Source organism: Heliconius melpomene, chromosome 11 (genome assembly GCF_056956725.1).
Source record: "Heliconius melpomene rosina isolate 202511_hmr_F chromosome 11, ASM5695672v1, whole genome shotgun sequence".
In the NCBI taxonomy this organism is placed as follows: Eukaryota; Metazoa; Arthropoda; class Insecta; order Lepidoptera; family Nymphalidae; genus Heliconius; species Heliconius melpomene.
The window spans coordinates 4,262,860-4,285,429 of record NC_140399.1 but is presented as its reverse complement, the minus strand read 5'-3'; the positions used below and the strand labels follow the sequence as shown (position 1 = coordinate 4,285,429).

Below are 22,570 nucleotides of genomic sequence, written 5' to 3'. Positions count from 1 at the left end.
TTTTTTTTTATTTTTTTATATAGTTTCAATCATAGCTGTATGAACGAATTCAACACAGTTATAAAGAACTCAATAGATAATGATTTTATAATCTGTGTGTAGATGAAAAGAAAACACAACAATATAGCTACAATAGACATATATAATCTGTGAAAAATTCAACTGTCAATGTATCACGATTTATGACGGATTTGATAGCATGACCTATTGACCGACTGAAAGACAGACAGACGGATGGACAGCGAAATCTTAGTTATAGTACATTATATTATATACATTTGGGTATGGAATCCTAAAAAATACATATCTATATACTACATAATTCATGTAGAGAGGTACACAAATTTAATTATTGATGATGATTATTATTTATCAAAGTTTAATTCAAAATAAATATTCCCCTATACGTTCCGAAATTGCACGCCATCAATAGTTTTGTCAACATTCAATCACGTTTTGCATATTTAACATTGCAGTTGCACTTTATTTGAGTACGATGTGAACGACCCCTGCTAATTAATAGAATAAAGCGCTCGAACAAACAGACCTAATAGGATTTATGTGTGGATATCTCTAGTTCAATATAATGTAACAAATGGTTCATAAGACCTTCACTAGGTACTGAAACATAAAATATATGTTTTATATTCACAACCTTGCAAACTATTATTATATGTTGAAGTTAGTTTAAGCAGATACTCGTTTAAAATTAACAGCACGATATAAAACATTTCATCGAATGTGTTAATAAATTTGAATCGAGTATAAATATCGATTCAGTATCGATACCTTATATTTATTTTCATTTGAGACGAAAATAACATCGATATTTGAAACACGACCACACTGACTGAACGAAGAGTTTGAAACCAAAATAGAGGTGTTATTTGTAAAACAGAGGTGATATGTTTAACATCTTTGTTTAACTTACATTAATATCTTTATTTATATTAGTTATATATGTATAACTAAATTAAATCTAAGTTTCATACGCTGTATTCCGCACACAGCAGGATAGACAGAAGGAATCTAGTGTTAAGGCACTCCGTTGCCCACTCTCTGCCGAATTCTAGAGGCATTGCGTGTGTGAAGCATAACGGAAATCTCGACACCAGAAAAAGAAAATATTGAATATTTCACTTCATCGATCGGGAATCGAACGCGTTGCGTTCACAGTCACACAGTTCTGCACCTACTTCACGAATGGTCTCGAACTACTATATTTATGTCTTGAATACATTTATATATTACTGACAACAACTTTAAAGCACAATAGCGGGTTTAGCAAAATTGCACATATCACCATTACGAGTGCCAATACGCATGCACCCGACTACTTCTGCGAACTTAACGCTGTATTTGTTACAGTCCACGTGCACTAAGGGGAAATATAGACAGAAATCTTATATTTCTTGGAACACAGCCGTATTACGTTACTAAAGAAACGACGACAGTATCTATTAAGCAACTACTTTTAAAATCAGCACCACGCAATATCTCGCACACATCAAAATAAACAGAGGGAACCTAGTGTTAGGATACTCCGTTCTCCCCTTCCACCGAATTCTGGAAGCATTATGTTTTGGCGGAGCTTAACACCGCATTCTGCCAGAGTAAAAAAACGAAAATATAAATTTAATTAAATATTTCATTTCGTCGAGTGGGGATCGACACTACAACCAGTCGCGAACAGCCACACACATGTACCTGCGCCAGGACTGGGCTCAAAGCCCTTTATTTAAGAAACGACGACAGCATCTACTAAAGAACTACTTACTTATACTACAAATTAAGCCTGATAATCAGAAACCGGCATACCCACGCTCCCCACTTTCATCTTTGAACGGAAGTACCAATCTAGTGATTACATCGTAGTATCTAAGATGCGCCGGTGGGCGGGCCCTTCGCCCACATGCTCATGGCGGAAGGAAAGCACGAAGCGGGGCGAATTTATGATAGCTCGTTTTAAGTATAAATTTACAAGCTAAATGGACTCTTTAACGACAGCGTGATAAATTGCTGACGCGTGCCGCTTGTCGCGTGGGGCTCTCGTTTGGTGATGCAGTGGGAATAAACTTTGTACAGGGTGTTTGAAAATGTGGAACTGTTTGTTTTTTTAGTTTCACGCTGTATCCCGCATAAAGCAGGGTAGGCAGGGGGAACGTGGTGTTGGAAGACACTTCGTTCCCCACTTTCCGCCAAAATAAATCCAAACGTGTTTAATTAATTAATATATTTTTTGTGTAATCTATAAAGAAGATATCAGTTTGGTATTTCAAAGATAATAGCTTTAACTATTTATTTTGATTTTAGCTTCCATTTAGCAAAGTTTAATCTTCGGTATGTGTGTTAGTCACCCTACTTCTCCTAAACGTCTTAATCCTTTGAATAGGTTCCTGGATGAATTGAAAATACTTTTGGACTTAGTAGGTGTGTACTGTTAGAAATCGACTAAACTGTAAGAAATTAGATATGTCATGTTTGTGGTGGTGGTTCTTTTGAGGGTAGGACGACATCTGCTTGGCCTACCAGTACAATTATAAAAACTTACCAAAGGTACTAAAAGATTATTATTTAATTTTTTTTACCATATAATTGTAATTTCTTCTGAAGACAAATATAATTATTTCCAAAATTTGCATAATGCAATGGAAAAACAACTTTTGTAGAACAATTTTACTAGCTCAAGCGTTGATTGATCCCACATTCCGGACTTTGCCCGCAAGTTGGGTCCAGTACATTGTGTTGCGAGTTTTATAGACGACAATGCGACATTCGCAAATTATGTTTTCCGTCCTGTTCGAATCACAGCTCGTCTTCGCCGGATGGGATACGATCGCCCTCCCCAAATACGGACAAGGACATTTCTATATTAGACTGAGATCCCAGGTCCCCCAGACCTACGTTATTTTAGCAAAGCTGAAATTTTAAGGATTAATAGTCTAATATGTAGTTAATACGATGTGCGTACTTACTAACTTGAAAGTGCGGTCCTTTCGGAGGTATCACCAATTAAAGGTACACGCTCACCTACGTTAAAGTAGAAACGCTCGTATTTAAATATGTTTTTAAGAATAATATAAGAAATGTATTTTTATTATTTATTACCAGAACCTTTGTCAAGCCTCCATTTTACATATATTATATACGGGACAATTTAAGACCCCTTATAAGCACCCAGCTCAATCCTCCCAGTTAGAGATGTACCTTTATTTGATATCTTCTTTTTTATCAGCTTTTCTAAAATGACATAGGTCAGGGGGCCCTAGGATCTTGGGTTTAATGAATTTATTCATACGTGACGGTAAGTCTGGTGATGGGCTGGAATAGCCAACGTCCGGCTGCCCACGTGCACCCACGCCGCCTATGATATAATATTTAGAACAAATCTTTCGTTCACTTATAAAATTACTCCTGTCGGCTAAGGCTTATCGGTATTGACTTATGGGCCTTTGTACTGCGAAAAGATAAGATAACGACCGGACAAGCGTTAAGGATATAAATAATATGCTTTAACATCTCGATCGTTTACATGCTACCAATATTGCGTGTACTGTATTACGAAACGAAAAGCAAGGCCCTCTTCGTATAAACTATTATATAAAGAACATAATTTAAAATGAACATAAATATTTTTTTATATTTTGGTTTTCTTTTCTATATTCATATGTACTTAGTTATCTACTATAATAATTTAATATATATTTTTTTATATAATTATAGTAATATAATACAAATTTGCTAAATATTTGACGTAACCCTCACATCGCTGATATTTACTAAGTTATTAATAATCGATATCAAGTTACCTTGAAACAATTAAGCCAAGGCAAGTAATAATAAAATTATATGACCAGTTGAAAAAAAACTAATATTATTTCTATACCCAAATATTTGTATATTCGTTTATGTCAGTGTTTCTTGTTTTTTTATCACTTTATTCTATGAGTCAGCTTCACGCTGTATCCTGCACACATCAGGGTAGGCAGAGGGAACCTAGTGGTAAGACACTCCGTTCCCCATTTTTCCCGTTCCTCATTTTATATCAACAATAAATCAAAAGCAAACAGTGTAACATTGTTATATTATTTCATCGAGTGTATACTTCAAATGCGCGAGGTGCATTCTCAGGTGTAGGGAATATCGTATTTCTAAAGGCGGTTATACCAACAACTCTATCTTGAGTTATTGACATCAATATTAATGAATACTGCCATTTTGTATGTAATTACACATATTAAATTTCATTCCAATAAATCGATTAACAATCACATTAATATTGTAAAATTATTATTGTACGTATCCGTTGTTCATATAAAATTTAAAAAAAAATCAGCTTCACGCTGCATCTCGCACACGGCAGTGTAGACAGAAAGAATCTAGTGTTAAACACTACATTCACCGTTTTCCGCCGAAATCTAGAGGCATTGCGTGTTAAAAGGCGGGTTTGCCCTAAAAACAGGGCGAAGATATAAAAATATAAATTTATATAAATATTTGAAGATCTAGTGGGAATCGAACCCACAACCGTCTAGCTACCGTCACACACTTGAGCCCCTGGACCACGACTGGCCTCAATCGTTTGTAATTACAATATTAAATTTTATTCCAATAAAACGATTAGAAATAACATTAATATTATAAAATTGTATCGAGTATTATTGTTTATATAAAACTAGCGATCCGCTCGCGGTTTCACCCGCGTGAACTATGTTATTATTAAATTATGTCTCCATGGCTACGTCCTAGTGACATTATGTAAAATTTGAGACTCCTAGCATTTGTAGTAACGAAATTTCATACAAACTTTCAACCCCAAAAACAACCCCTTAGAAGTCGAATATTGCAAATTCCCGTCTTAGCGAGCACCTACGTCTTATAAGTAACTCCTATGCAAAATTTGAGATTCCTAGCACTTGTAGTTTCTGAGATTTCGTGATGAGTGAGTGACCTTTCGATTTAATATATATAGATAATTCTTTATATGTTCATAATAGTACCTACTTAGCTATAATATTAATAACAAAATTATTATTTACTAGCGACCCTCTTGCGGCTTCGCCCGCTTTTACTACTGGATTATTCATATAATGTATGTTTGCAAAGCACTTAAGATAATGTGAACATTAATTAAACCCTAATGCAACCCGCATTTTTCTAGTTTCAATAAGGATTTTCCAATTGTTTTACACAGCAAGGATTTTTAGTAGGTATCGTAATTCTAATCTGTGCTACTAATCTTTTCAAGTACTTATTAAAATATATTTAAATGACTATTTTTAAACGGAAGAAATTATAAAAAAAAACCTACCTACTAATAAGTTATTAGTAATAACTACTACAAATAATATGAAACCAAATATATCGCGCTGAAATAATACATTCAACTCGAATTATCCAATACGTGCAAACGCATCTAAATCTTCGTTGCTATAAAGTCAGGCGGGTTTTTTTTTCGAGCTTGTGGTTAATGCTGAAGAGGTTATTCTGTCCCTGATGAAAAGCAAGCACTACGTGGCTGCCTGTGAGGAAAATTAAAGAGAATGCATCGGCCAGGAATCAAACCCGGGCCGCCTGCGTGGCAGGCGAGCATTCTACCACTGAACCACCGATGCGTGTGAGGCAGGCGACGCGGCGGACGCATGGCGAGTGGCGAGCCGTTTCGCAGCAAGGATTTTTTGATATTGTAACAACTTCTAAAGTACTTATTAAAATGAAAAACATATGCTGAGAGTAAGGGATAAGTGAAACTTGAGTAACATACAGTTGATGTGTCAACGGCGGGATGTGTCAACAATTAAATGCGTTTTTCTGTAAAACTATTCGCAATTTCGAAATAGTGTAAAAAGCAAGTTTTATCTTCGTTTAACGTAGAAAATTAATAAAGTATTTTAAAGGATAAGGATTAATACCATTATGGAAAAATATGGCTCACAATAAAAAATATATTGAAATTACGACCCGCTCGCGGCTTCGCCCGCCTTAACTACTGAATTATTCATATAATGTATGTTTGAAAAGCACTTCAGATAATGTGAAAATTAATTAAACCCTAATGCAACCCGCATTTTCGTAATTCCAATAAGAATTTTCCAATTGTTTTAAAATAAACACAAATAAATAACACAAATAACAGAAAACTTAAACGAAAGAAATTATAAACAACAGACTACCTACTATTCTCTTACTCAAAAATACTTCAACGAAAGATGTAACCAACTATGTCGCGTGGAAATACATTATAATTATTGGATAACTCCAAAATACGTGCAATCACTTCTAAATTTACTTTGCCAGGCGCAGAATTGAAGCATTCTCTCGGCCATCTCCGTAGTAGCTCAGAACGACATCAGAGCGTTGGTCCGACCGTGGTCCCAGGCGAAAACCTGCTTTAGAGCAGACACATGGAAGGGGAGGGGATTGGAATTGAACACTCGGTTTCTTGAGGAAGGCCTAGATTAAACGACCAAGATGACTGCTCATGAGTCGGATTTGGAGGAGGATAGAAAGTTCCTCGGAAGAAGACGTCTGACCTGGGGCGGCCGGGTATAAATACGTTGGACGCGAGGCGACCAATGTGTACCTCTAGGGTTTCTATTTTTAGGTTGCGGTGAGTGGCGCGTGGTGTTCACGTAGTATGGTGCCTGCGTCACTCGCCGGAGGGTGAGGTTCCGTACGACTTACAGAATTCCTCGTTGAGTAATACTCGCTAGGGCATTGTGATGTCATCAATGTATAGTGCGTAGAGAGCAGGTGACAAAATTCTGACTGGGACAACGGCAGCGATCGGGTCGCTGCTAGCACTCTCAACTCTCACGCAAAATGTCCTGTCACTTACAAAGCAGAGCGGCAAAGACATGCGCGACGTGCTGGGGGGTGCCCGCTCTGAGCACTTTATGAAGTAAGCCCGGGTGCCAGACGCGGTCGAATACGCGTGCTACGTAAAGGAAGACTGCTATTGCACACTCTTACTCTCTCTCGGTTGATCACTGACCACCAGAGTGGTATACCCGCTCGCCAAACTGCTCGCTTTGTGGGTGGATGTGTCACTGAAGAAGTGAGAGGAGTAACTTCTCGAACAACTTGGCGACCGTACTAAGAAGGATTATGGATCGATATCCCTCAGCAGCATAATGAGCAGGCCTTCCTTCCATGCCCGGGGGAAAGAAGCCAGGCGGGTGTGGCGGATCCACTATTATAAGCAAAATGTTGCGGGGCACGACGGACGCGTGGTGGGCGGCGAACCGTTAATCAGCAAGAATTTTTTAGTACTGTAATTTTAAATCTGTGCTACTAATCTTTTCAAGTACTTATTATTATATATTTAAATGACTATTTTTAGATATTTAAATGACTATTTTTAAACGGAAGAAATTATAAACAAAAACCTACCTACTAATAACTAATACAAAAAATATGAAACCAATATCGCGCTGAAATAATACATTTAACTGAAATTATTCAATATGTGAAACGCATCTAAATCTTCTTTGCTATAGAGGCAGGCGGGTTTTTTTTCGAGCTTGTGGTTAATGCTGTTAAAACAGCGACACCGGTTGGGTAGGCGCTACGTGGCTGCCTGTGAGGAAAATTAAATAGAATGCATCGGCCGGGAATCGAACCCGGGCCGCCCGCGTGGCAGGCGAGCATTCTACCACTGAACCACCGATGACTGCTCATCACGCGCTTGTGTATAAATAAGCAAAACGTCGCGAGGCGCGTTTCGCAGCAAGGATGTTTTAGTATTTTAACAACTTCTAAAGTACTTATTAAAATGAAAAAACAGTAAAAGACAGTTCATCTACATTAAATGGCCAACGTAACTAACATACTTATTTATATGCTGAGAGTAAGGGATAAGTAAAACTTGAGTCGGCACAGCTGGTGAGTCAACGGCGTGATGTGTCGACAATTAAATGCGTTTTTCTCTAAAACTATTCGCAATTTCGAAATAGTGTAAACAGCAAATTTTATCTTCGTTTAACGTAGAAAATTAATAAAGTATTTTAAAGGATAAGGATTAATACCATTATGGAAAAATATCCCTCACAATAAAAAATATATTGAAATTACTATTTTTAGACAGAAATATGATCACTACACGTTATCCTTAAAAGATAAAAATATGCTGTCGCGGACTTTTTTGTAGGTCTTATTAAGAGGAACAATACTCCAGTACATTATTTTCATGTAGTACTTACCATTAAAGCAGCGCATGCGCGAAAGTGTCTCAACGGGTAGGACTTTAGACACATTTATCGTATTTATGTTAATTTACATAAGAATGTACAAATAATAAACTATATATAAACCTTCTACGGAAAATACTCGACCTAATGGTGAAAACCGCTTCAAAATCCGTTGGGTGGTTTAGAAGAAGAAGAGTTAGAAACAACAGACAGACACGAAAAGCGACTTTGTTTTATAAGATATAGGATGAGGAACACCTTATACGAGAATGCCGCTGTAGCGCAGTTGGAATAAAGCAAAAAAGTTGCTAAAGGATGTGGGTTTGAATTCTAATTCGAATATTTTATATTTTTGATAAAATATTGGCTGGAGCCACACGAGAGTGCAGTTTCCCGAAATAAACCTAAACGGAAAATAGAACGTTTCGAGAATACTTCTTAAAATATATTAAGTAAATATACATTTTTAGCATTACATAAAGTGTATTACTTTACAGATTCAGAATAGAGAGATATTGTTTGAAAACATATAAAAAATTTAACATTGCGGAATTAAAATTAAAAAAAATCTTACTTGGGGCTTAGATAACCATTTACAGACAACCAGTTAAAATTTTTATCTTTCACAAGTCTCCATTTGTCAGATTGTGTTAAGTAATAAATAATAATCAAGACATATTAAATTATATCTCACGCTCAACTCCAGCTCTTACGAGTATGTCTTACCAGCGAGCTTAGGAAACGTGGTTAACGGTCGCACAACACGTTTCTGGTATCTTTATTAACTCATTACATCGTTATGGCTTGTGTAATTTTAAATTAAATCATTTAACGATAGTTATAAGAAAACATGTATTGAAATTACTTATTTTAGAAACATTTCAGAATTTGAACATAGTGGGATTTGAACCCGCGTTTTTTGTAAATCGTTCAGGCGCTTTGGCTAAGAAATCTTACATAATATATATTTACATAGCTATATCTATGTAAAGTATTAGGATTTAATAACTAATGATGATTTCTTTTCCTGTTTTCTTACCTCTCTCTTTAAAGCGAGAAGAGATCTATGGAGACTCTCTCGCTCTATAAAATGCAGTAATATACTGAATATTAAAAATAAATTAACTCTAGGCTTCTTACCTGTACGATAACCGGCATTTGAGAGATAAGTAGCAAATGTGTTCGTCTCATGCTTGGCCTGCCACATCGGTGAAGAGCAGTTGTCGTTGTTGGTATATACGTTGTGATTGTGCACGTAGACACCAGTTAATAGTGAACTCCTGTACAAAATAGAATAGTAAAGTTATAACACAGACCGTTTATGGCGCAGTGGGGAAGGGGGTTCGATTCTCATTCGGGGGAATGGTTACATTTAAATATACTTTTATTAAATAAGCGAATCAATTTTACATTTTTAAATATAAATTATTATAAAAAAGATACATTTAAAAATATAAAAAAACCACACTTCCGAGGGCGGGACAAGGGTCCAAGCCATCGGTGGCTAGGGCTCCAGAGAGAGGAACCTCCGCACAATACGTGCCGTCTCAAGTATTACTGCCTTCTGTATCCGGTTCTTGATCCAACAGCTAAGCGATAGCCTCTTAAGGTGTTGGTCGAGGCTTTTCGCTATTAAACCGTTAACCGAAACCACTATCGGCACAATGATAGTCGCATTGACATCCCACATGGCGGTAATCTCATGGGCTAGGTCCAAATATTTAGATTGTTTTTCTTTTTCGGCCTTCACGAGATTTTCATCATGTGGGATAGTAACGTCAACAATCACTGCGCGGCGCGCCGCTCGGTCTACTAGTACTATATCAGGTCTATTGGCAACAATATACCTGTCAGTAATAATAGACCGATCCCATTTAAATTATTATTATTGTCTCCCTCTGGTAAATTACGTTCCGTGTTCAGTTCCAACTTCTGCCACTCAACACGCATTGCCTCTAAAACATTGGGCGGAAAGTGAAAAACAGAATGAGAGTAAACACTAGGCCCCCAATATCCCTAATCCCTGTATAACCAGCTGCAACAGCAGTAATATTCAATTTATAAAAAAAAAAATATTTGATGAATTTGCTATATTAAAATATTTAATTATGAAAAAAAAAATGTGTTGAAATTCCCTGCAAAGACCAATACTTTTCCAAAAAAAAAATCACAGCTATTTTATGAGCAGAATATCGCCAGATGTAGTCTAGACCTTACAAACCGGACTTTACAATGGCTAGTTAGTGAGTGACATTCTCTATTGTTAAACAGGAACTATCGACCTATTCTACAGCCGCCGTGTTAAAGCACTTAATCCTGCAGAATATCTTATAGGTATACTGCATAGGTCTATATAGAAATCTGGTCCAATGTATTCAAGTACTTAATTCTTTTTTTCAGCTTCACGTTGCCACATGTGGCAGGGTTGGCAGTGGGAGCCTAGTGTTAAGGCACTCCAACACTAGAGCGCAGAAAAGACAAAATTAACGACACTACTGGACTCTTAGTAGTAAATAATAAATTATATTACATATATAAAAAGTCGTGCAAATAAAAAAGCTTCTTTAAAACATACCTAGATGGACAACACATGGGCGTCGTCGTGTACGCATGGCGGAACTCTGCTCCAGCACTCCTTATAGCTTTCATCGTCCTCGGCATAAAATTCAAACTTCCAAGTTCAACATCCTGGTCATCTGTTAAAATCAGTATTATATTGGGCTTCTTTTCTCGTGGTTGTGGATATGGAATATATCCTCCACTCTGCCATTTATTTGTCAACTTTGGCTTGAATCTAGTTGTATTTTCTCTTACAGGTAGCGGACGACCTGGCTTACTTTGGTTGCCTTGTTTCCGTCTTTCATTTATTTTATCTGAAGTATTTTTCATCCAATGTTTTTCCGTTTTACGGTTTTTCTCGTCTTTTTTAGCGTACGGATCAGTTCGATTGTTGATGTATTCTTCAGAAGAGTGAGCATCTGATCCTCTTCTTCTATCACGTCTGATTTCATGTTCACGCTCCCAGAATCTGCGTCTATCTCCTCGAAAACGAGAGCTATTTCTATGTCTCAAATACCTTCTTTCCGGTAAGTCTGTCAATGTTCCATTAAAAGTAGTCCTATTTCGATTATTCTCCTTATTTCTTATTTCTCTAGCTCGAGAGTCATCATCTTCCAAGGAATCCCTCTTTGCATTTATTAGTAAAAAATTCCAAGTTAGCAACAGTGATATTATTTTAAAATTCATCTTACATTTATATTGCTTTCTATTATAAATTTTAAAACTTCTAAGAAGTTATTGTAAATTCATATATTCATAGGATGCCATGTTTTTCTACACATCCCACTTCAATTATTTTATAATTCCAAGTGCCATCTTGTGTCACCTGAAACAAGAAATTCACAAGTTAAAAAAAACCAAGGCAATGCTTATTCATTTCAATAGAGATCTACATTTCATTTTTATATTAACCCTAAATACTCGTATATTATATTTAATACCCCACCTAAAACATTCATAAGCATTTTAGTAAAAAAATATAATACACAAACAGAACTAAATATTTTTGTACTAAACATATTTATTATATTGATTAGATACATCTTGTTTATTTTATTATGGTGAATAGCTTGCGCCATGCAGCACTTTATCGCAATATATCAGAGAACCAATCACAAATTGCTTTTAGTAGAATTGAACTGGCATGGACTGACCCTTTTCAAAATGAACTGCTCTCTTCCCTTCCATTTCAATTGATACTTTTAAACACTCAGCTAATTTAACCGGCTTAGCCATACAGACCCTTTAAGTAAAGAATGGTAAATTATAGGGTAACCATATAAAGAAATATAACGTTAAACAAGTTACTTTTCAATTACTCTGTTTGTAAAGAAGGAAAACAAAGTTCTTGAGTCAAAAGAGTGTCTTAACACTACCAGTAGGTTCCCTCTGCCTACTCAGCTACAAGCACGATTCGGCGTAAAAGTGTTTATTTCTTGTAATAGAATGTTGGTCTTATAAATTTTAATGTGACAGATAATATGGATATATATATTTGCCAGGATCAGTTTCATTTCCTGTTCTCAGTACGTAGGCCTTTTAAAACCCGATAGCCTCCCGATTCGTATCAGTACGTCAATCTAAATAACTTTAAACTATAAATAAAGTAAATATATTCAATTGCTTGTTTTAACATAATAAACGATAATGGTTGTGGCATTTTCAGGTATATAAATAAAGAAGCAGCTTCATACTTTCTGGCCATATTTGAGCCATTTCGTGTTGAGTGGACGTTGCACTTAACATCGTCGGACCGAATCCACCATCACGCCACAATTAGGCAATATCCATGTTCCATGATAACTTCATATAAAAAAAAATATTGAAATTAATTTCGATAATTAAAATGTGTTTATTGTAAACATAATATGTAAATCTCTATCTAAAAGTCAAACAACCGACCAGCATTTACTCTTCTCCACTATAGCACCATAAAAAATCTTTTTTATAGCAGGATAGGTCACCACAAACATTTAGGGTCAGTAACAAGTAGTTTGTGAAACGATAACAAATAAACTAGAAACGAGAGTCTCGTGTGCGTGCCCGATGCCACCCCAGCGCGCGCGCCGCTGATCCTGATTTATGGCCGTGCAGACCATGACGTAATTGATAGGGGCATGGCGATCGATGTGGACGGAAGATGAGAGAGTAGAGACATTCCTTAAAAATATACTTAGCAATTATATATTATTTTATTAAATATATTGAAAATGGTTGCGCAGGGGGATTAGCGTAAACGTGAAAGGTTGAGAGTTTGATTCCCATTCTAGGTACCGGGACAAAGCGAGGCGTTAAGTTCCGCCACTCAAAAATGCCTCTATAATTTGTCGGAAAGTGGACAACGATGTCTTAACACTAGGTTCCCTCTGCCTAGCCTGATATCTGCGGGATACGGCGTGAAGCTGTCATGCTTAAAGTGTAAATCATAAAATTTTACGACAGATCAAATTTAAGTTATTTTATACTTATAACAAAAGCAATAATAAACACATAGTTATTATACTTTGAAATGTTGTAACTAACTTAAGAAGTTTTCCCGTTTACGAAGTTTATTTGTGTAAATGTAGAGTTCAGCGACTGTTGTTTTACAATTCCTACTCAACACATTGATGGTATTGCGATCATTGCTCTCGCTTGTTTATACGACCAAAGCACGCATATTATTTACGGGAAGAAGGAATCCGGTTCAAAGACGTAAAAACAACGACGTTGCCTAGTGAGTGACTGCTCCGATTTTATTTTGATTTGGCAATTTTTTAACTCCATACACGTTCACTTGCAGCGAAAAGTGAAAACCTAGTGTTAAAACATCTCTTTCTCTGCTTTTCTCACGAATTCGTGATTGGTGAAATCTATTTCAGCGAGAAAATAAAAACGAATCCAGATTAATAATTTTAACGATATTTTTATAAACGATATACCATACGTTTGCATTACGTCTTACGTATTCTCTACCTTTTTTATAAACATGACTAATTTATCACCTTTACAACAACAATAAATAATTATTTCTTATAATAATAATAAATTACGTATTCTTTGTTCATCAGTATAATATTCACCTCAAACAAAATCATTTACGTTTCTCACCTTTATTTCGCAAAACAAAAACAACTTTTTAATTAATGTCTGCGAAATTACAAAGACTACCTATCCTTTTATTCGTCATCTTGTTAATTCAGGACTGTCCCTTTCTTTAGGTATGCGTCCTCACGGTTCACCTCTTACCGAAAAACTCATTACTTGCCAAGTGACTCGCATCTTTAATTTGAGCCTCATTACGTTTCAAGTGCACTTGTTTTACGGCGTTCGTTAACGGCCGGACGACAATCGCCATTTGGAGAACAATTACTATGGTCTTCCTTGAATTTAGATATTTTAAACTGAGTTGAATTTAATAAAAGTTAATTTTATTTAAATGTCTGCTTTTTGTGCTCGAAAGATTTCTAAAGTAATGTATACTTTTGGATGCAAATAAAGTAAATTTTCGATTAAACTGTTTAAATTAAAGTTAATTGGAAAAGCTACCCTGCTTGTAAGTATATTTTAAAATTGATAAGTATTTATTCGTAAGTATCTTATAGATAGTTTCTTTAAAGACAAATATACTCGCTGTGAATTTCATGAAATAAATATTTAGTTATGCGTATAAAATTGGCAAGCAATTTTTTTAAGCTTACATATGCTTAATATAGAAAAAAGTATGCTTTTTAAGAGGTTAAGGTCGGCCCGGGGCCCGTGCCTATTATTCCTACGATAAAATATAATATAATCGACAATAATATACAATATGGTTGACGAGTCGTGGAATTGAATTGGAGGAAAATCTCTTTCTCAGGAAGAAAAAAATCAAACATAAGAAAAAAACTTAAAATCATATTTACGCAGCCATCTACAGCAAACTTAGAGGACCACGACTCGTCAACCGTATTATACCTTAGAACCTTAGACAATCGTAGTACGGGCCGCTATTGCCTTCATAGGCACCAGATCACGATCAGCAAGCCCCTGCTACAATACAAGAGTGTTTTATGCCTGCGGCTGTACCTACGAGAGATTCAAAGATATTTGAATGAAGAAAGAGGTGGTACAGGAATAATGATGCTATCGTTAATGATATTCGCCCTCATTTGTTGTTCTACTTGCCTTAAACAGGAATATCAAGTATAGAGTCTATTAATTTAATGAAATTTTAAATAGAAATTTAATATTTTTTTAGGGTTTCGCTATTTTCCGTATGTGGCAGTGGGAGCCCAGTGTCAAGACACTTGTCTTCCCATTTTCCGCCGTATTCTGTAGGCGTTGCTAGTTGAGTGGCGGAATTCTACGTCGCACTTTATTTATCACTAGAGCGATGAAATGAAAATATTAAGTATTTTATTTCCTCGAGTGGGATTCAACCCACAACTTTTTGCTTTTACAGCTCCTGTGGCACGACTGGCCTAATTTGATAAGTTGATGGGGTTATATCGTAGATTCATATCCAAATTAGACGATTTCTAAAAAAACTTTTCATATATTTTAATTATTCAATTACATAAAGAAACGAATATATAATAACATTATTATTCTATTATATACAGTAGGTATATGACCGTGGTACTATAAAAGACCTACACCAGATCAATCGCTTTAAATGAGTAAGTACCGATGTGTGGTCAGTTAAATCAAATTGTTCGTTTCATTGGGTGCAGAACTGTTACATGATATTCATAGCATTTAGAGTTGGTTGTTTATGATGACTTTTGATTAGCTATCATGTCCTTTTGCTCTTGGAATGCAAACAATGGACTCGAATTTCGATACTTATTTTTAGGGTTCCGTACCTTGAAAGGTTATAATGGTAGGCAGAGGGAACCTAGTGTTAAGACACTCCGTTCCCCACATATTAAGAACAATCGTTTTTATAATTATATACCTACCTTAAACAAACACAAATATTATTAGGTACCAATTTTTATTTACTAACTAGTGGACCCGAATGCGGCTACGCCCGCTTGAACTATACGAATATTTATTAAATATATTTATGAAATTATTTTCAGTTCTCAATAGAGCGATGTGTTAAGCAAGCTCATTATGGGTGACGTTTTCTAACAACAAACTTGGCAAATCGTTGCTTAGCAACGGCGGTTGTTATAAACATGGCGGAATAAATTGCATGTCAATTATAAGTATTTTAATATATTGATATATATCGAAAATATTACAAATATGAGAAAAAAAAGTATCCTATGTTCATCTCGAGACCCTCAAGTAACTCTATATGTGTATTTTATCACAATAGAATTAGCTGTTTGGCCCTGATTGCGTAAAAGACAGACAGACAGACAGACAGACAGACAGACAGACAGAGTTACTTTCGAATTTATAATATAGGTATGGATGGATTGTGTTCCTTTTAAAACACACCTAGTGCTCTATTAATGATGTAGTGACTATTTTAACTGCTTAGCAAAGGTAATGATTTCGAGCACATTTTGAATCGATATTTGAATGATTACGGTAATATTTTCGGCGGTCGTGGCTTGTACCCCACAAGCGTGCGACTGTAAACTCTACAATTGTGGGTCCGATGCCCACTGCACACAGTCAGACCTTTGTACAAAAATGGCCTTAATTTTTATATTAATTTTCATATTCATATATTTAACGTCATAATTATATACGTAAGTTAGGTATTATGTCACTTTTCTGATAACCATAATATGCCAACTTTGAAACCAGATAGCCTTACTTACCTATCTTTTAAAGTCAATATAGACTAGCTTTAAATATTATTCAATTTCAATGGAGTTATTACATTTTTTTTTTCATATTAATTATTATATTTGTTAAAATAATATTTAAAAAAAATATTATAAGAATAATTTAATTACTCTTATAATTTTCAAAACAAATAAATGAAAAACAAAATTTGAGAGCGATACATCGGAAGAGCACTCACTAATGTGGGTGAAGAGCTTTGAGGTCGAGCCAAGTGCATCGTTTGATTTATCTAAGATGGAATTCAATTTATATATTTTTAATCAGGAGTTTCCCGTTTTATGGGAAGAAAGTAGAGATATTCTTAAATTAGATTTGTTTCTTTATATATATGTATATAATTATATTTCGTTTGAGAAGCGGAATCTAAAGCAGCGTATAATTCAACTAAATGGAAGTAAATTGTAAATTGTTTTTCGTAATCTACAACTATTTTAACAGATATGTTCTCTCTCCCTGTTAGTCTTTTTTTATTTGTTATACACAAAATTTGTCGCCTTTAGCCTTTCGCTCAATATTGAATAGAAAATCCTACTGACTCTTATCACTAGTGATTAAGAATTTCTATTTAATATTCACTTTTTTAATTTACTTTTAATTTTTTAATTTAATAAGAATGCCCGGGATGGAAGCGATCGCTCGCTTTGCCTAAACAAGTTGGAATCGAACTGACAACTATCGTGTCCCCTTACATCAATAGCCTCGATAGTCTATTTGTAATGAGTTTAAAATAAATTATCTAATACCAACATTTTATTCGATTAAAGAAGTCGGAGACAAATACTCGTATATCTAACAAAGCTAGCTAAGCGACTAACAAGAAACAAACGGTAGCAAATCCAAACATAAACAAAATCAAGCACCAAGATGGCCTCCTAGATATAAACGAGCGGAATCCACGCGATATTTTCATTAGAACATGGCGCTGTGCCACCATCACTACGATAGTGGTATGAAATAGATTTAGTTATTGTTGTTGTTAGTATATTGTAAAGTATAATTTGCACATCTTTTTATATTAAAATATAGTTCTAGTGACAATTAAAAAGAAACGTAAATCTTTTTTCGCTTTTTGAAATATTGCTACTTTTATTGATTTTCTGTGCTTTAATGGACCTGTAGATAATTACCTGTAGATAATAGTAGAAATTTAATGGACATGTAGATTTGAAAGTTTGATATTAATTTCATACACACTCTGAACACACAGACGGATGGGCAATTGATTCTATTACTTCCTATATAGATTTACGTCTTGTATTTTTGTGGTACGGAACCCTGAAAACAATTAAATGCATTAATATTAGCATTGTTCTAATTATCAAATACTTATGTAAATCATTAATATTTTTTTAAATTTCTATAGATAGAGTAATATAACTTTATTTTAATATCCCAACATTGTAATATTAGAATGTAGGAGTGTATCTCGTAGTCAGTTAGTTAGTTACCTGAACGAAAACAAGCGCTATTAATAATACATTCTATTAATAAAGTGACGTTCGTTAACAAGCCATTATGAGACATGTTAAACGTTGTTAACGAACTCTATCTCCAGTATATCTCGTTAATTTAAAAGCCAGTTAGTGTTTCATTAAGCCACAAATGAATATAACGCCTTTGTTGCTATTTTATCACTTTATTTTAAATACATCCGACTTTTACTTGTAGTATTCACAATACGTAAGGAATAGAGAGGCCAGGTCAGGTTGAGGTCAGTCGTGGTGCGTTCTGCCACTCAACACGCAATGCTTCCAGAATTCGGCGGAAAGTGAGTAACGGAGTGTCTTAGCACTAGGTTCCCTCTGCCTACCCTGTTGTGTGCGGGATACAGCGTGAAGCAGATTTGATTTGATTTTGATTTGAATGGAGAGAAAGTTCTTAACACTAGATTCCTCAGTGAAAGTGAAAAAATGTAAGAATTAGATAATAGCATACGTTATTAAACGATACTATAAATAAATAGTGTAAATATTATATTTCCTTATATAAAACATAAGCAAAACTACTTAAATTTCCATATTTAAGAGAAAATCTAAACATTTCATACAGTACACTGATGTTGCAGATAGTGGTTAGTTTTAAGATGAGCCGGAAACACGAAGAGTATATCATAGAAGTAGAGCCACCCCAAACATTGCTTCAAACTCAGTAAAAGCCTCGTGACCTACATTGCCTTTTAAACTATCCGTATTATGGTTAAGAACCAGTTTGCACGAGTTCTCTCTAAACTGAGCTCTGTAGAAATTTTAGGCGTATAATATTTTCTTTAAAAGGGAATTTTATTATTAAAAATATTTTTTAATAATACTATTCTTTACACGTTTCCCGCAGACAGAAGGAGCCTAGTGCTAAGACATATCGCTCTTCACTTTCCGCGGAATTCTAAAGATTATTTTTATTTACCTCGACGCCAGAGCGAAGAAATTAAGATATTAAATATTTCGTTATTCGAGCGGGAATCGAACCCACACCCTGTCGCGTTTACGCTCTTTTGTGCCCCATCGCCACGACTGGCCTTAAAATAAAAACTTCACAATTTTTTATTCTATTATCAATCGACATTGCTTGTCACATGTAAGTATGTAGGATAACCGGCTTCAAGGAGATAATATAATTTCCGTAATTAACATGAAAGGACCGACCGCTCTTGCAATGAAATACTTAGTTTTTGTAAGTCCACTTCACACTCGTATGATTAGTAGAAAAAATTATATGACACATGTATTAATTGAATCAAATATGTATGTAACTAATAAAAAGAATTCTTTTATTTCTTTTCTTATAATTGTATAAATTAATTATTGTCGTTTTAAAATGAGGCTGTTCTGGCGTAGGGGTACAAGGGTATTCAATATCAAATTCTCATTTTAAGGAATGAATTATTATTTTTTAATATTTTTTGTATCAAAGCAAAAGCCTGACGTTGCTCTCCGCCACTCAACACGTAATGCCTCAAAAAAATCGGCGAAAAGTCGGTAAAGGAGTGTCTTAACACTATGTTCCCTCAGTCTTCCCTGCTGTGTGCGGGATACAGCGTGAGGCTGATTGGATTTAATAGCCGAATTTTATAATGAAAATTCGTGTAAAGCTTTAAGAAATGTAAAGAACTCCATTTATGAGTTATTTTAAATGTTCCCACTAAGCAATAACTTATTAATGTAAAATTTATTAAACAACATTTATGACTGTTCCATGTCCACAGTAAAAAGTGAAATTTTCTAGTTTTCGTATGTCGCAGTATTCATTTGTTTCCAATTTCTCTAATTAGAAAGTTCATATAAATGCTACTAAATGCGAATATAATTCACCAAATAGGTACTTATTAATAGACATTATAAAGACAACAAACTGACAAGCTAGCGAGCAAAACGTCGAACCTGCATATCCGTGATGACATTCTTGACATAATATACATTGATTACAATTTATCACAGTAATAAATTACTCGAATAATTTAAAATACTAATTAGAAAGACTTGAAATTGGCATTTAAAAATCAGATAAATAAAAAGGAAGTTGCAAAGCTCAAGTGTTGAAAGATGAATTAACAAATATACTTTTGTTTTTTGTTAAATGTCAATTTCAAGTCAGAAAAATATTTCATTACTTCATTTTCTCTATAATTTACTTTTATTTAGTTAAATAGTAGGTACAGTTAATTTTTGTCTATGGTCTGAGTGAAGCAGCGACTATAACTTGAAACAATACTCTATTCAAACATTTAATAAAAATTGTAATAATAAAAGAAATTATCATTAAAATTAACTAATAAGAAATTTATTAAATTTGATTGAAAATTTAAATTATAGATAGACTTTGAAAACTTGTCTAGGCATTCCACATAAACAACTATATATATATGTATCTATACCTAAATAGTGATGTTTTAACAAATTCCCACGATATGCCCGGCAGAACGGCCATGTGGCGCTAGCGCTTGGTTTCCTAGTACCTACACTATAAGTATAAATTTATTTTATTTGCCAACAAAAACAAATGCGTACAGACTAAAGGCACCGGCATATTCCCACTTGACACCTTAGACTAAACAATACAAGTACAAATAAGCGTATGACGTGATAAGAATAAGATTCTCGGTTTATAAAAATGTCGATCATTTCGACCTACAATCTATGAATTTGCGTATGTTGAACATATGTATATTGTTTTTTTCTGTTGTATTATAATTATTTTCATATTACAATACAAAAACAGCATGCAGGCGCCAGATTGAAATTTCAACAAGTAATTACTTTGAGGTCACGATAACAGATTCAAAATGCTTCTTTTACTTTTTTAATTACCAATTTAGGCACGTAATGAAGCGGTTTATAATCTGTTGCTATGTCAGTTTTTGCTGTGAGTTTTTTATCTGTATTTATTATGCATAAATATATTTTTTGTACATGCACAAAATATTTACTTGTATAAAAAGACGTAACGATTAAAACGGGTCAGCCAATCAAAAAGTCATTATCGGCCATTGGAAATATTTAGAAAATTACATTATTAAACTGTCTTAAGTCTAGACATGTCGACCGAACCGAGACCGAGTAAAGTCGTAAGAATTTAATCGAAAACTACGTAAAAAACACATACTTTTTTGTTTTTGCTTGCATATTGGAGATGCTAATTTTCGATTGAGATACAATAATGTTATTTATTTGATGCTTCTCTACATACCTCCATACATTCAAGATAAATTATGTTTTTTATTGTACGAATTGATTAAGCTTCATATGTTCATTATAATTATCTTTCAAACGGCTTTATATCATGCATATTTTATGGACTCCTCATATATCAAAATTTTCGCAATATTTTGAGAATGTCTTTTTAGAAATTTAAATATTCGAAATTGCCTAAAGCATTTATTTACTCAAAACAGGATATTGTGATTTGTGGCTAATATTTACAGGAATTTTCATTTAAAGTATCTACAAAAAATCTAAGCAGATTATAAAAATATAATATTTAGATGAATGCATTTTACATGACCTTCACCCCAATAACTTCGATGCCGTGTTTTCGAAGGTCAATCGAGGTCTCCCCCCGCCCTCTTTTGTGCCATTCTTTCATTACTACGTCCCCAAATCAACTGAGCACTGCTTTTTAAACTTATAAACTTTTATAGTATTTTGATATTATTTCCTTTTTTATTATTTTTATGACACCCACGCTTAGTGTTTAAAGGAGTGCCTTACTACTAGGTTTTTTATCTACCCTGCCTACCCTGTTGTGGCAAGGCATGGAAAAAATATTTTACAGTAAATGAAAACTATTAAAAAAAGACCACGGAAAATGCATGTTTCCATAGAATATATTTATAAAAAGATTTATTACAAACATTATATTATGAAACTATACTAACTATTCTATGAACTATTACTAAATTGGATTTTCACTTTCTAGCTTCGCAGCTCAGCCAAAACGCTGAAATACGCATTTGGACGAACATACGGCTAATATTAGATTGCATACGACTGATGTCAGCTACTATATAACAGTATTTTGCGTTCTCCTAGTTCAGTTATTTCCTGTTGGCGTGTCGTTTTAAATAATTGGAAATAATATTAGGTATTAAATAGCCTTTCTCATAAATTTATAGAATAAAACATAATAAGTTATACCTAATAATTATCTGTTTTTAAGTATCTATACGAAAGTTATTAAGTACATAAATCATTCACAAGCGTGAGAGTGTAAACGCCACAGGTTATGTGTTCGATTCCCACTCGAAGAAATTAAATGTTTAATATTTTTATTTCTTTGCTTTTGGTATCAAGGCAAAGCGCAGCTTTGAGTTCTGGCACTCAACACGTAATGCCTTCAAAATTCAGCAGAAATTAGGGGCGGAGTGTCTAAACACTAAGCTCCCTCTGCCTACCTTGCTACATGTGGAATACAGCGTGAAGTTAAAAAAAAGGAGCTAGATAATTTATAGCACAAAAAAGCTTCACTTTAATCCTAAACAAGAAAACCAGTCACTGTTCAAAGGAAGCGAGCAGTTTTCTTGTCCATTTAAAACTCTTCTATCTTTATGGTATCTATTT

General features: G+C 34.4%; 1 protein-coding gene across 2 annotated transcripts in view; it reads right to left on the bottom strand.

The window, feature by feature from the left end:
- Sulf1 (Extracellular sulfatase Sulf1) overlaps positions 1 to 22,570 on the bottom strand; it is a 73,700-nt gene that overhangs the window by 30,681 nt on the left and 20,449 nt on the right. For both annotated transcript variants that reach the window (XM_085193526.1, XM_085193527.1), the window contains exons 2-3: positions 10,765 to 11,574; positions 9,330 to 9,469 (exon numbers count right to left, since the gene is read on the bottom strand). In XM_085193526.1, the coding sequence (XP_085049652.1) occupies positions 9,330 to 9,469; positions 10,765 to 11,435 (811 nt within the window). In that variant the 5' untranslated portion in view covers positions 11,436 to 11,574. The remainder of the gene's footprint in view (positions 1 to 9,329; positions 9,470 to 10,764; positions 11,575 to 22,570) is intronic.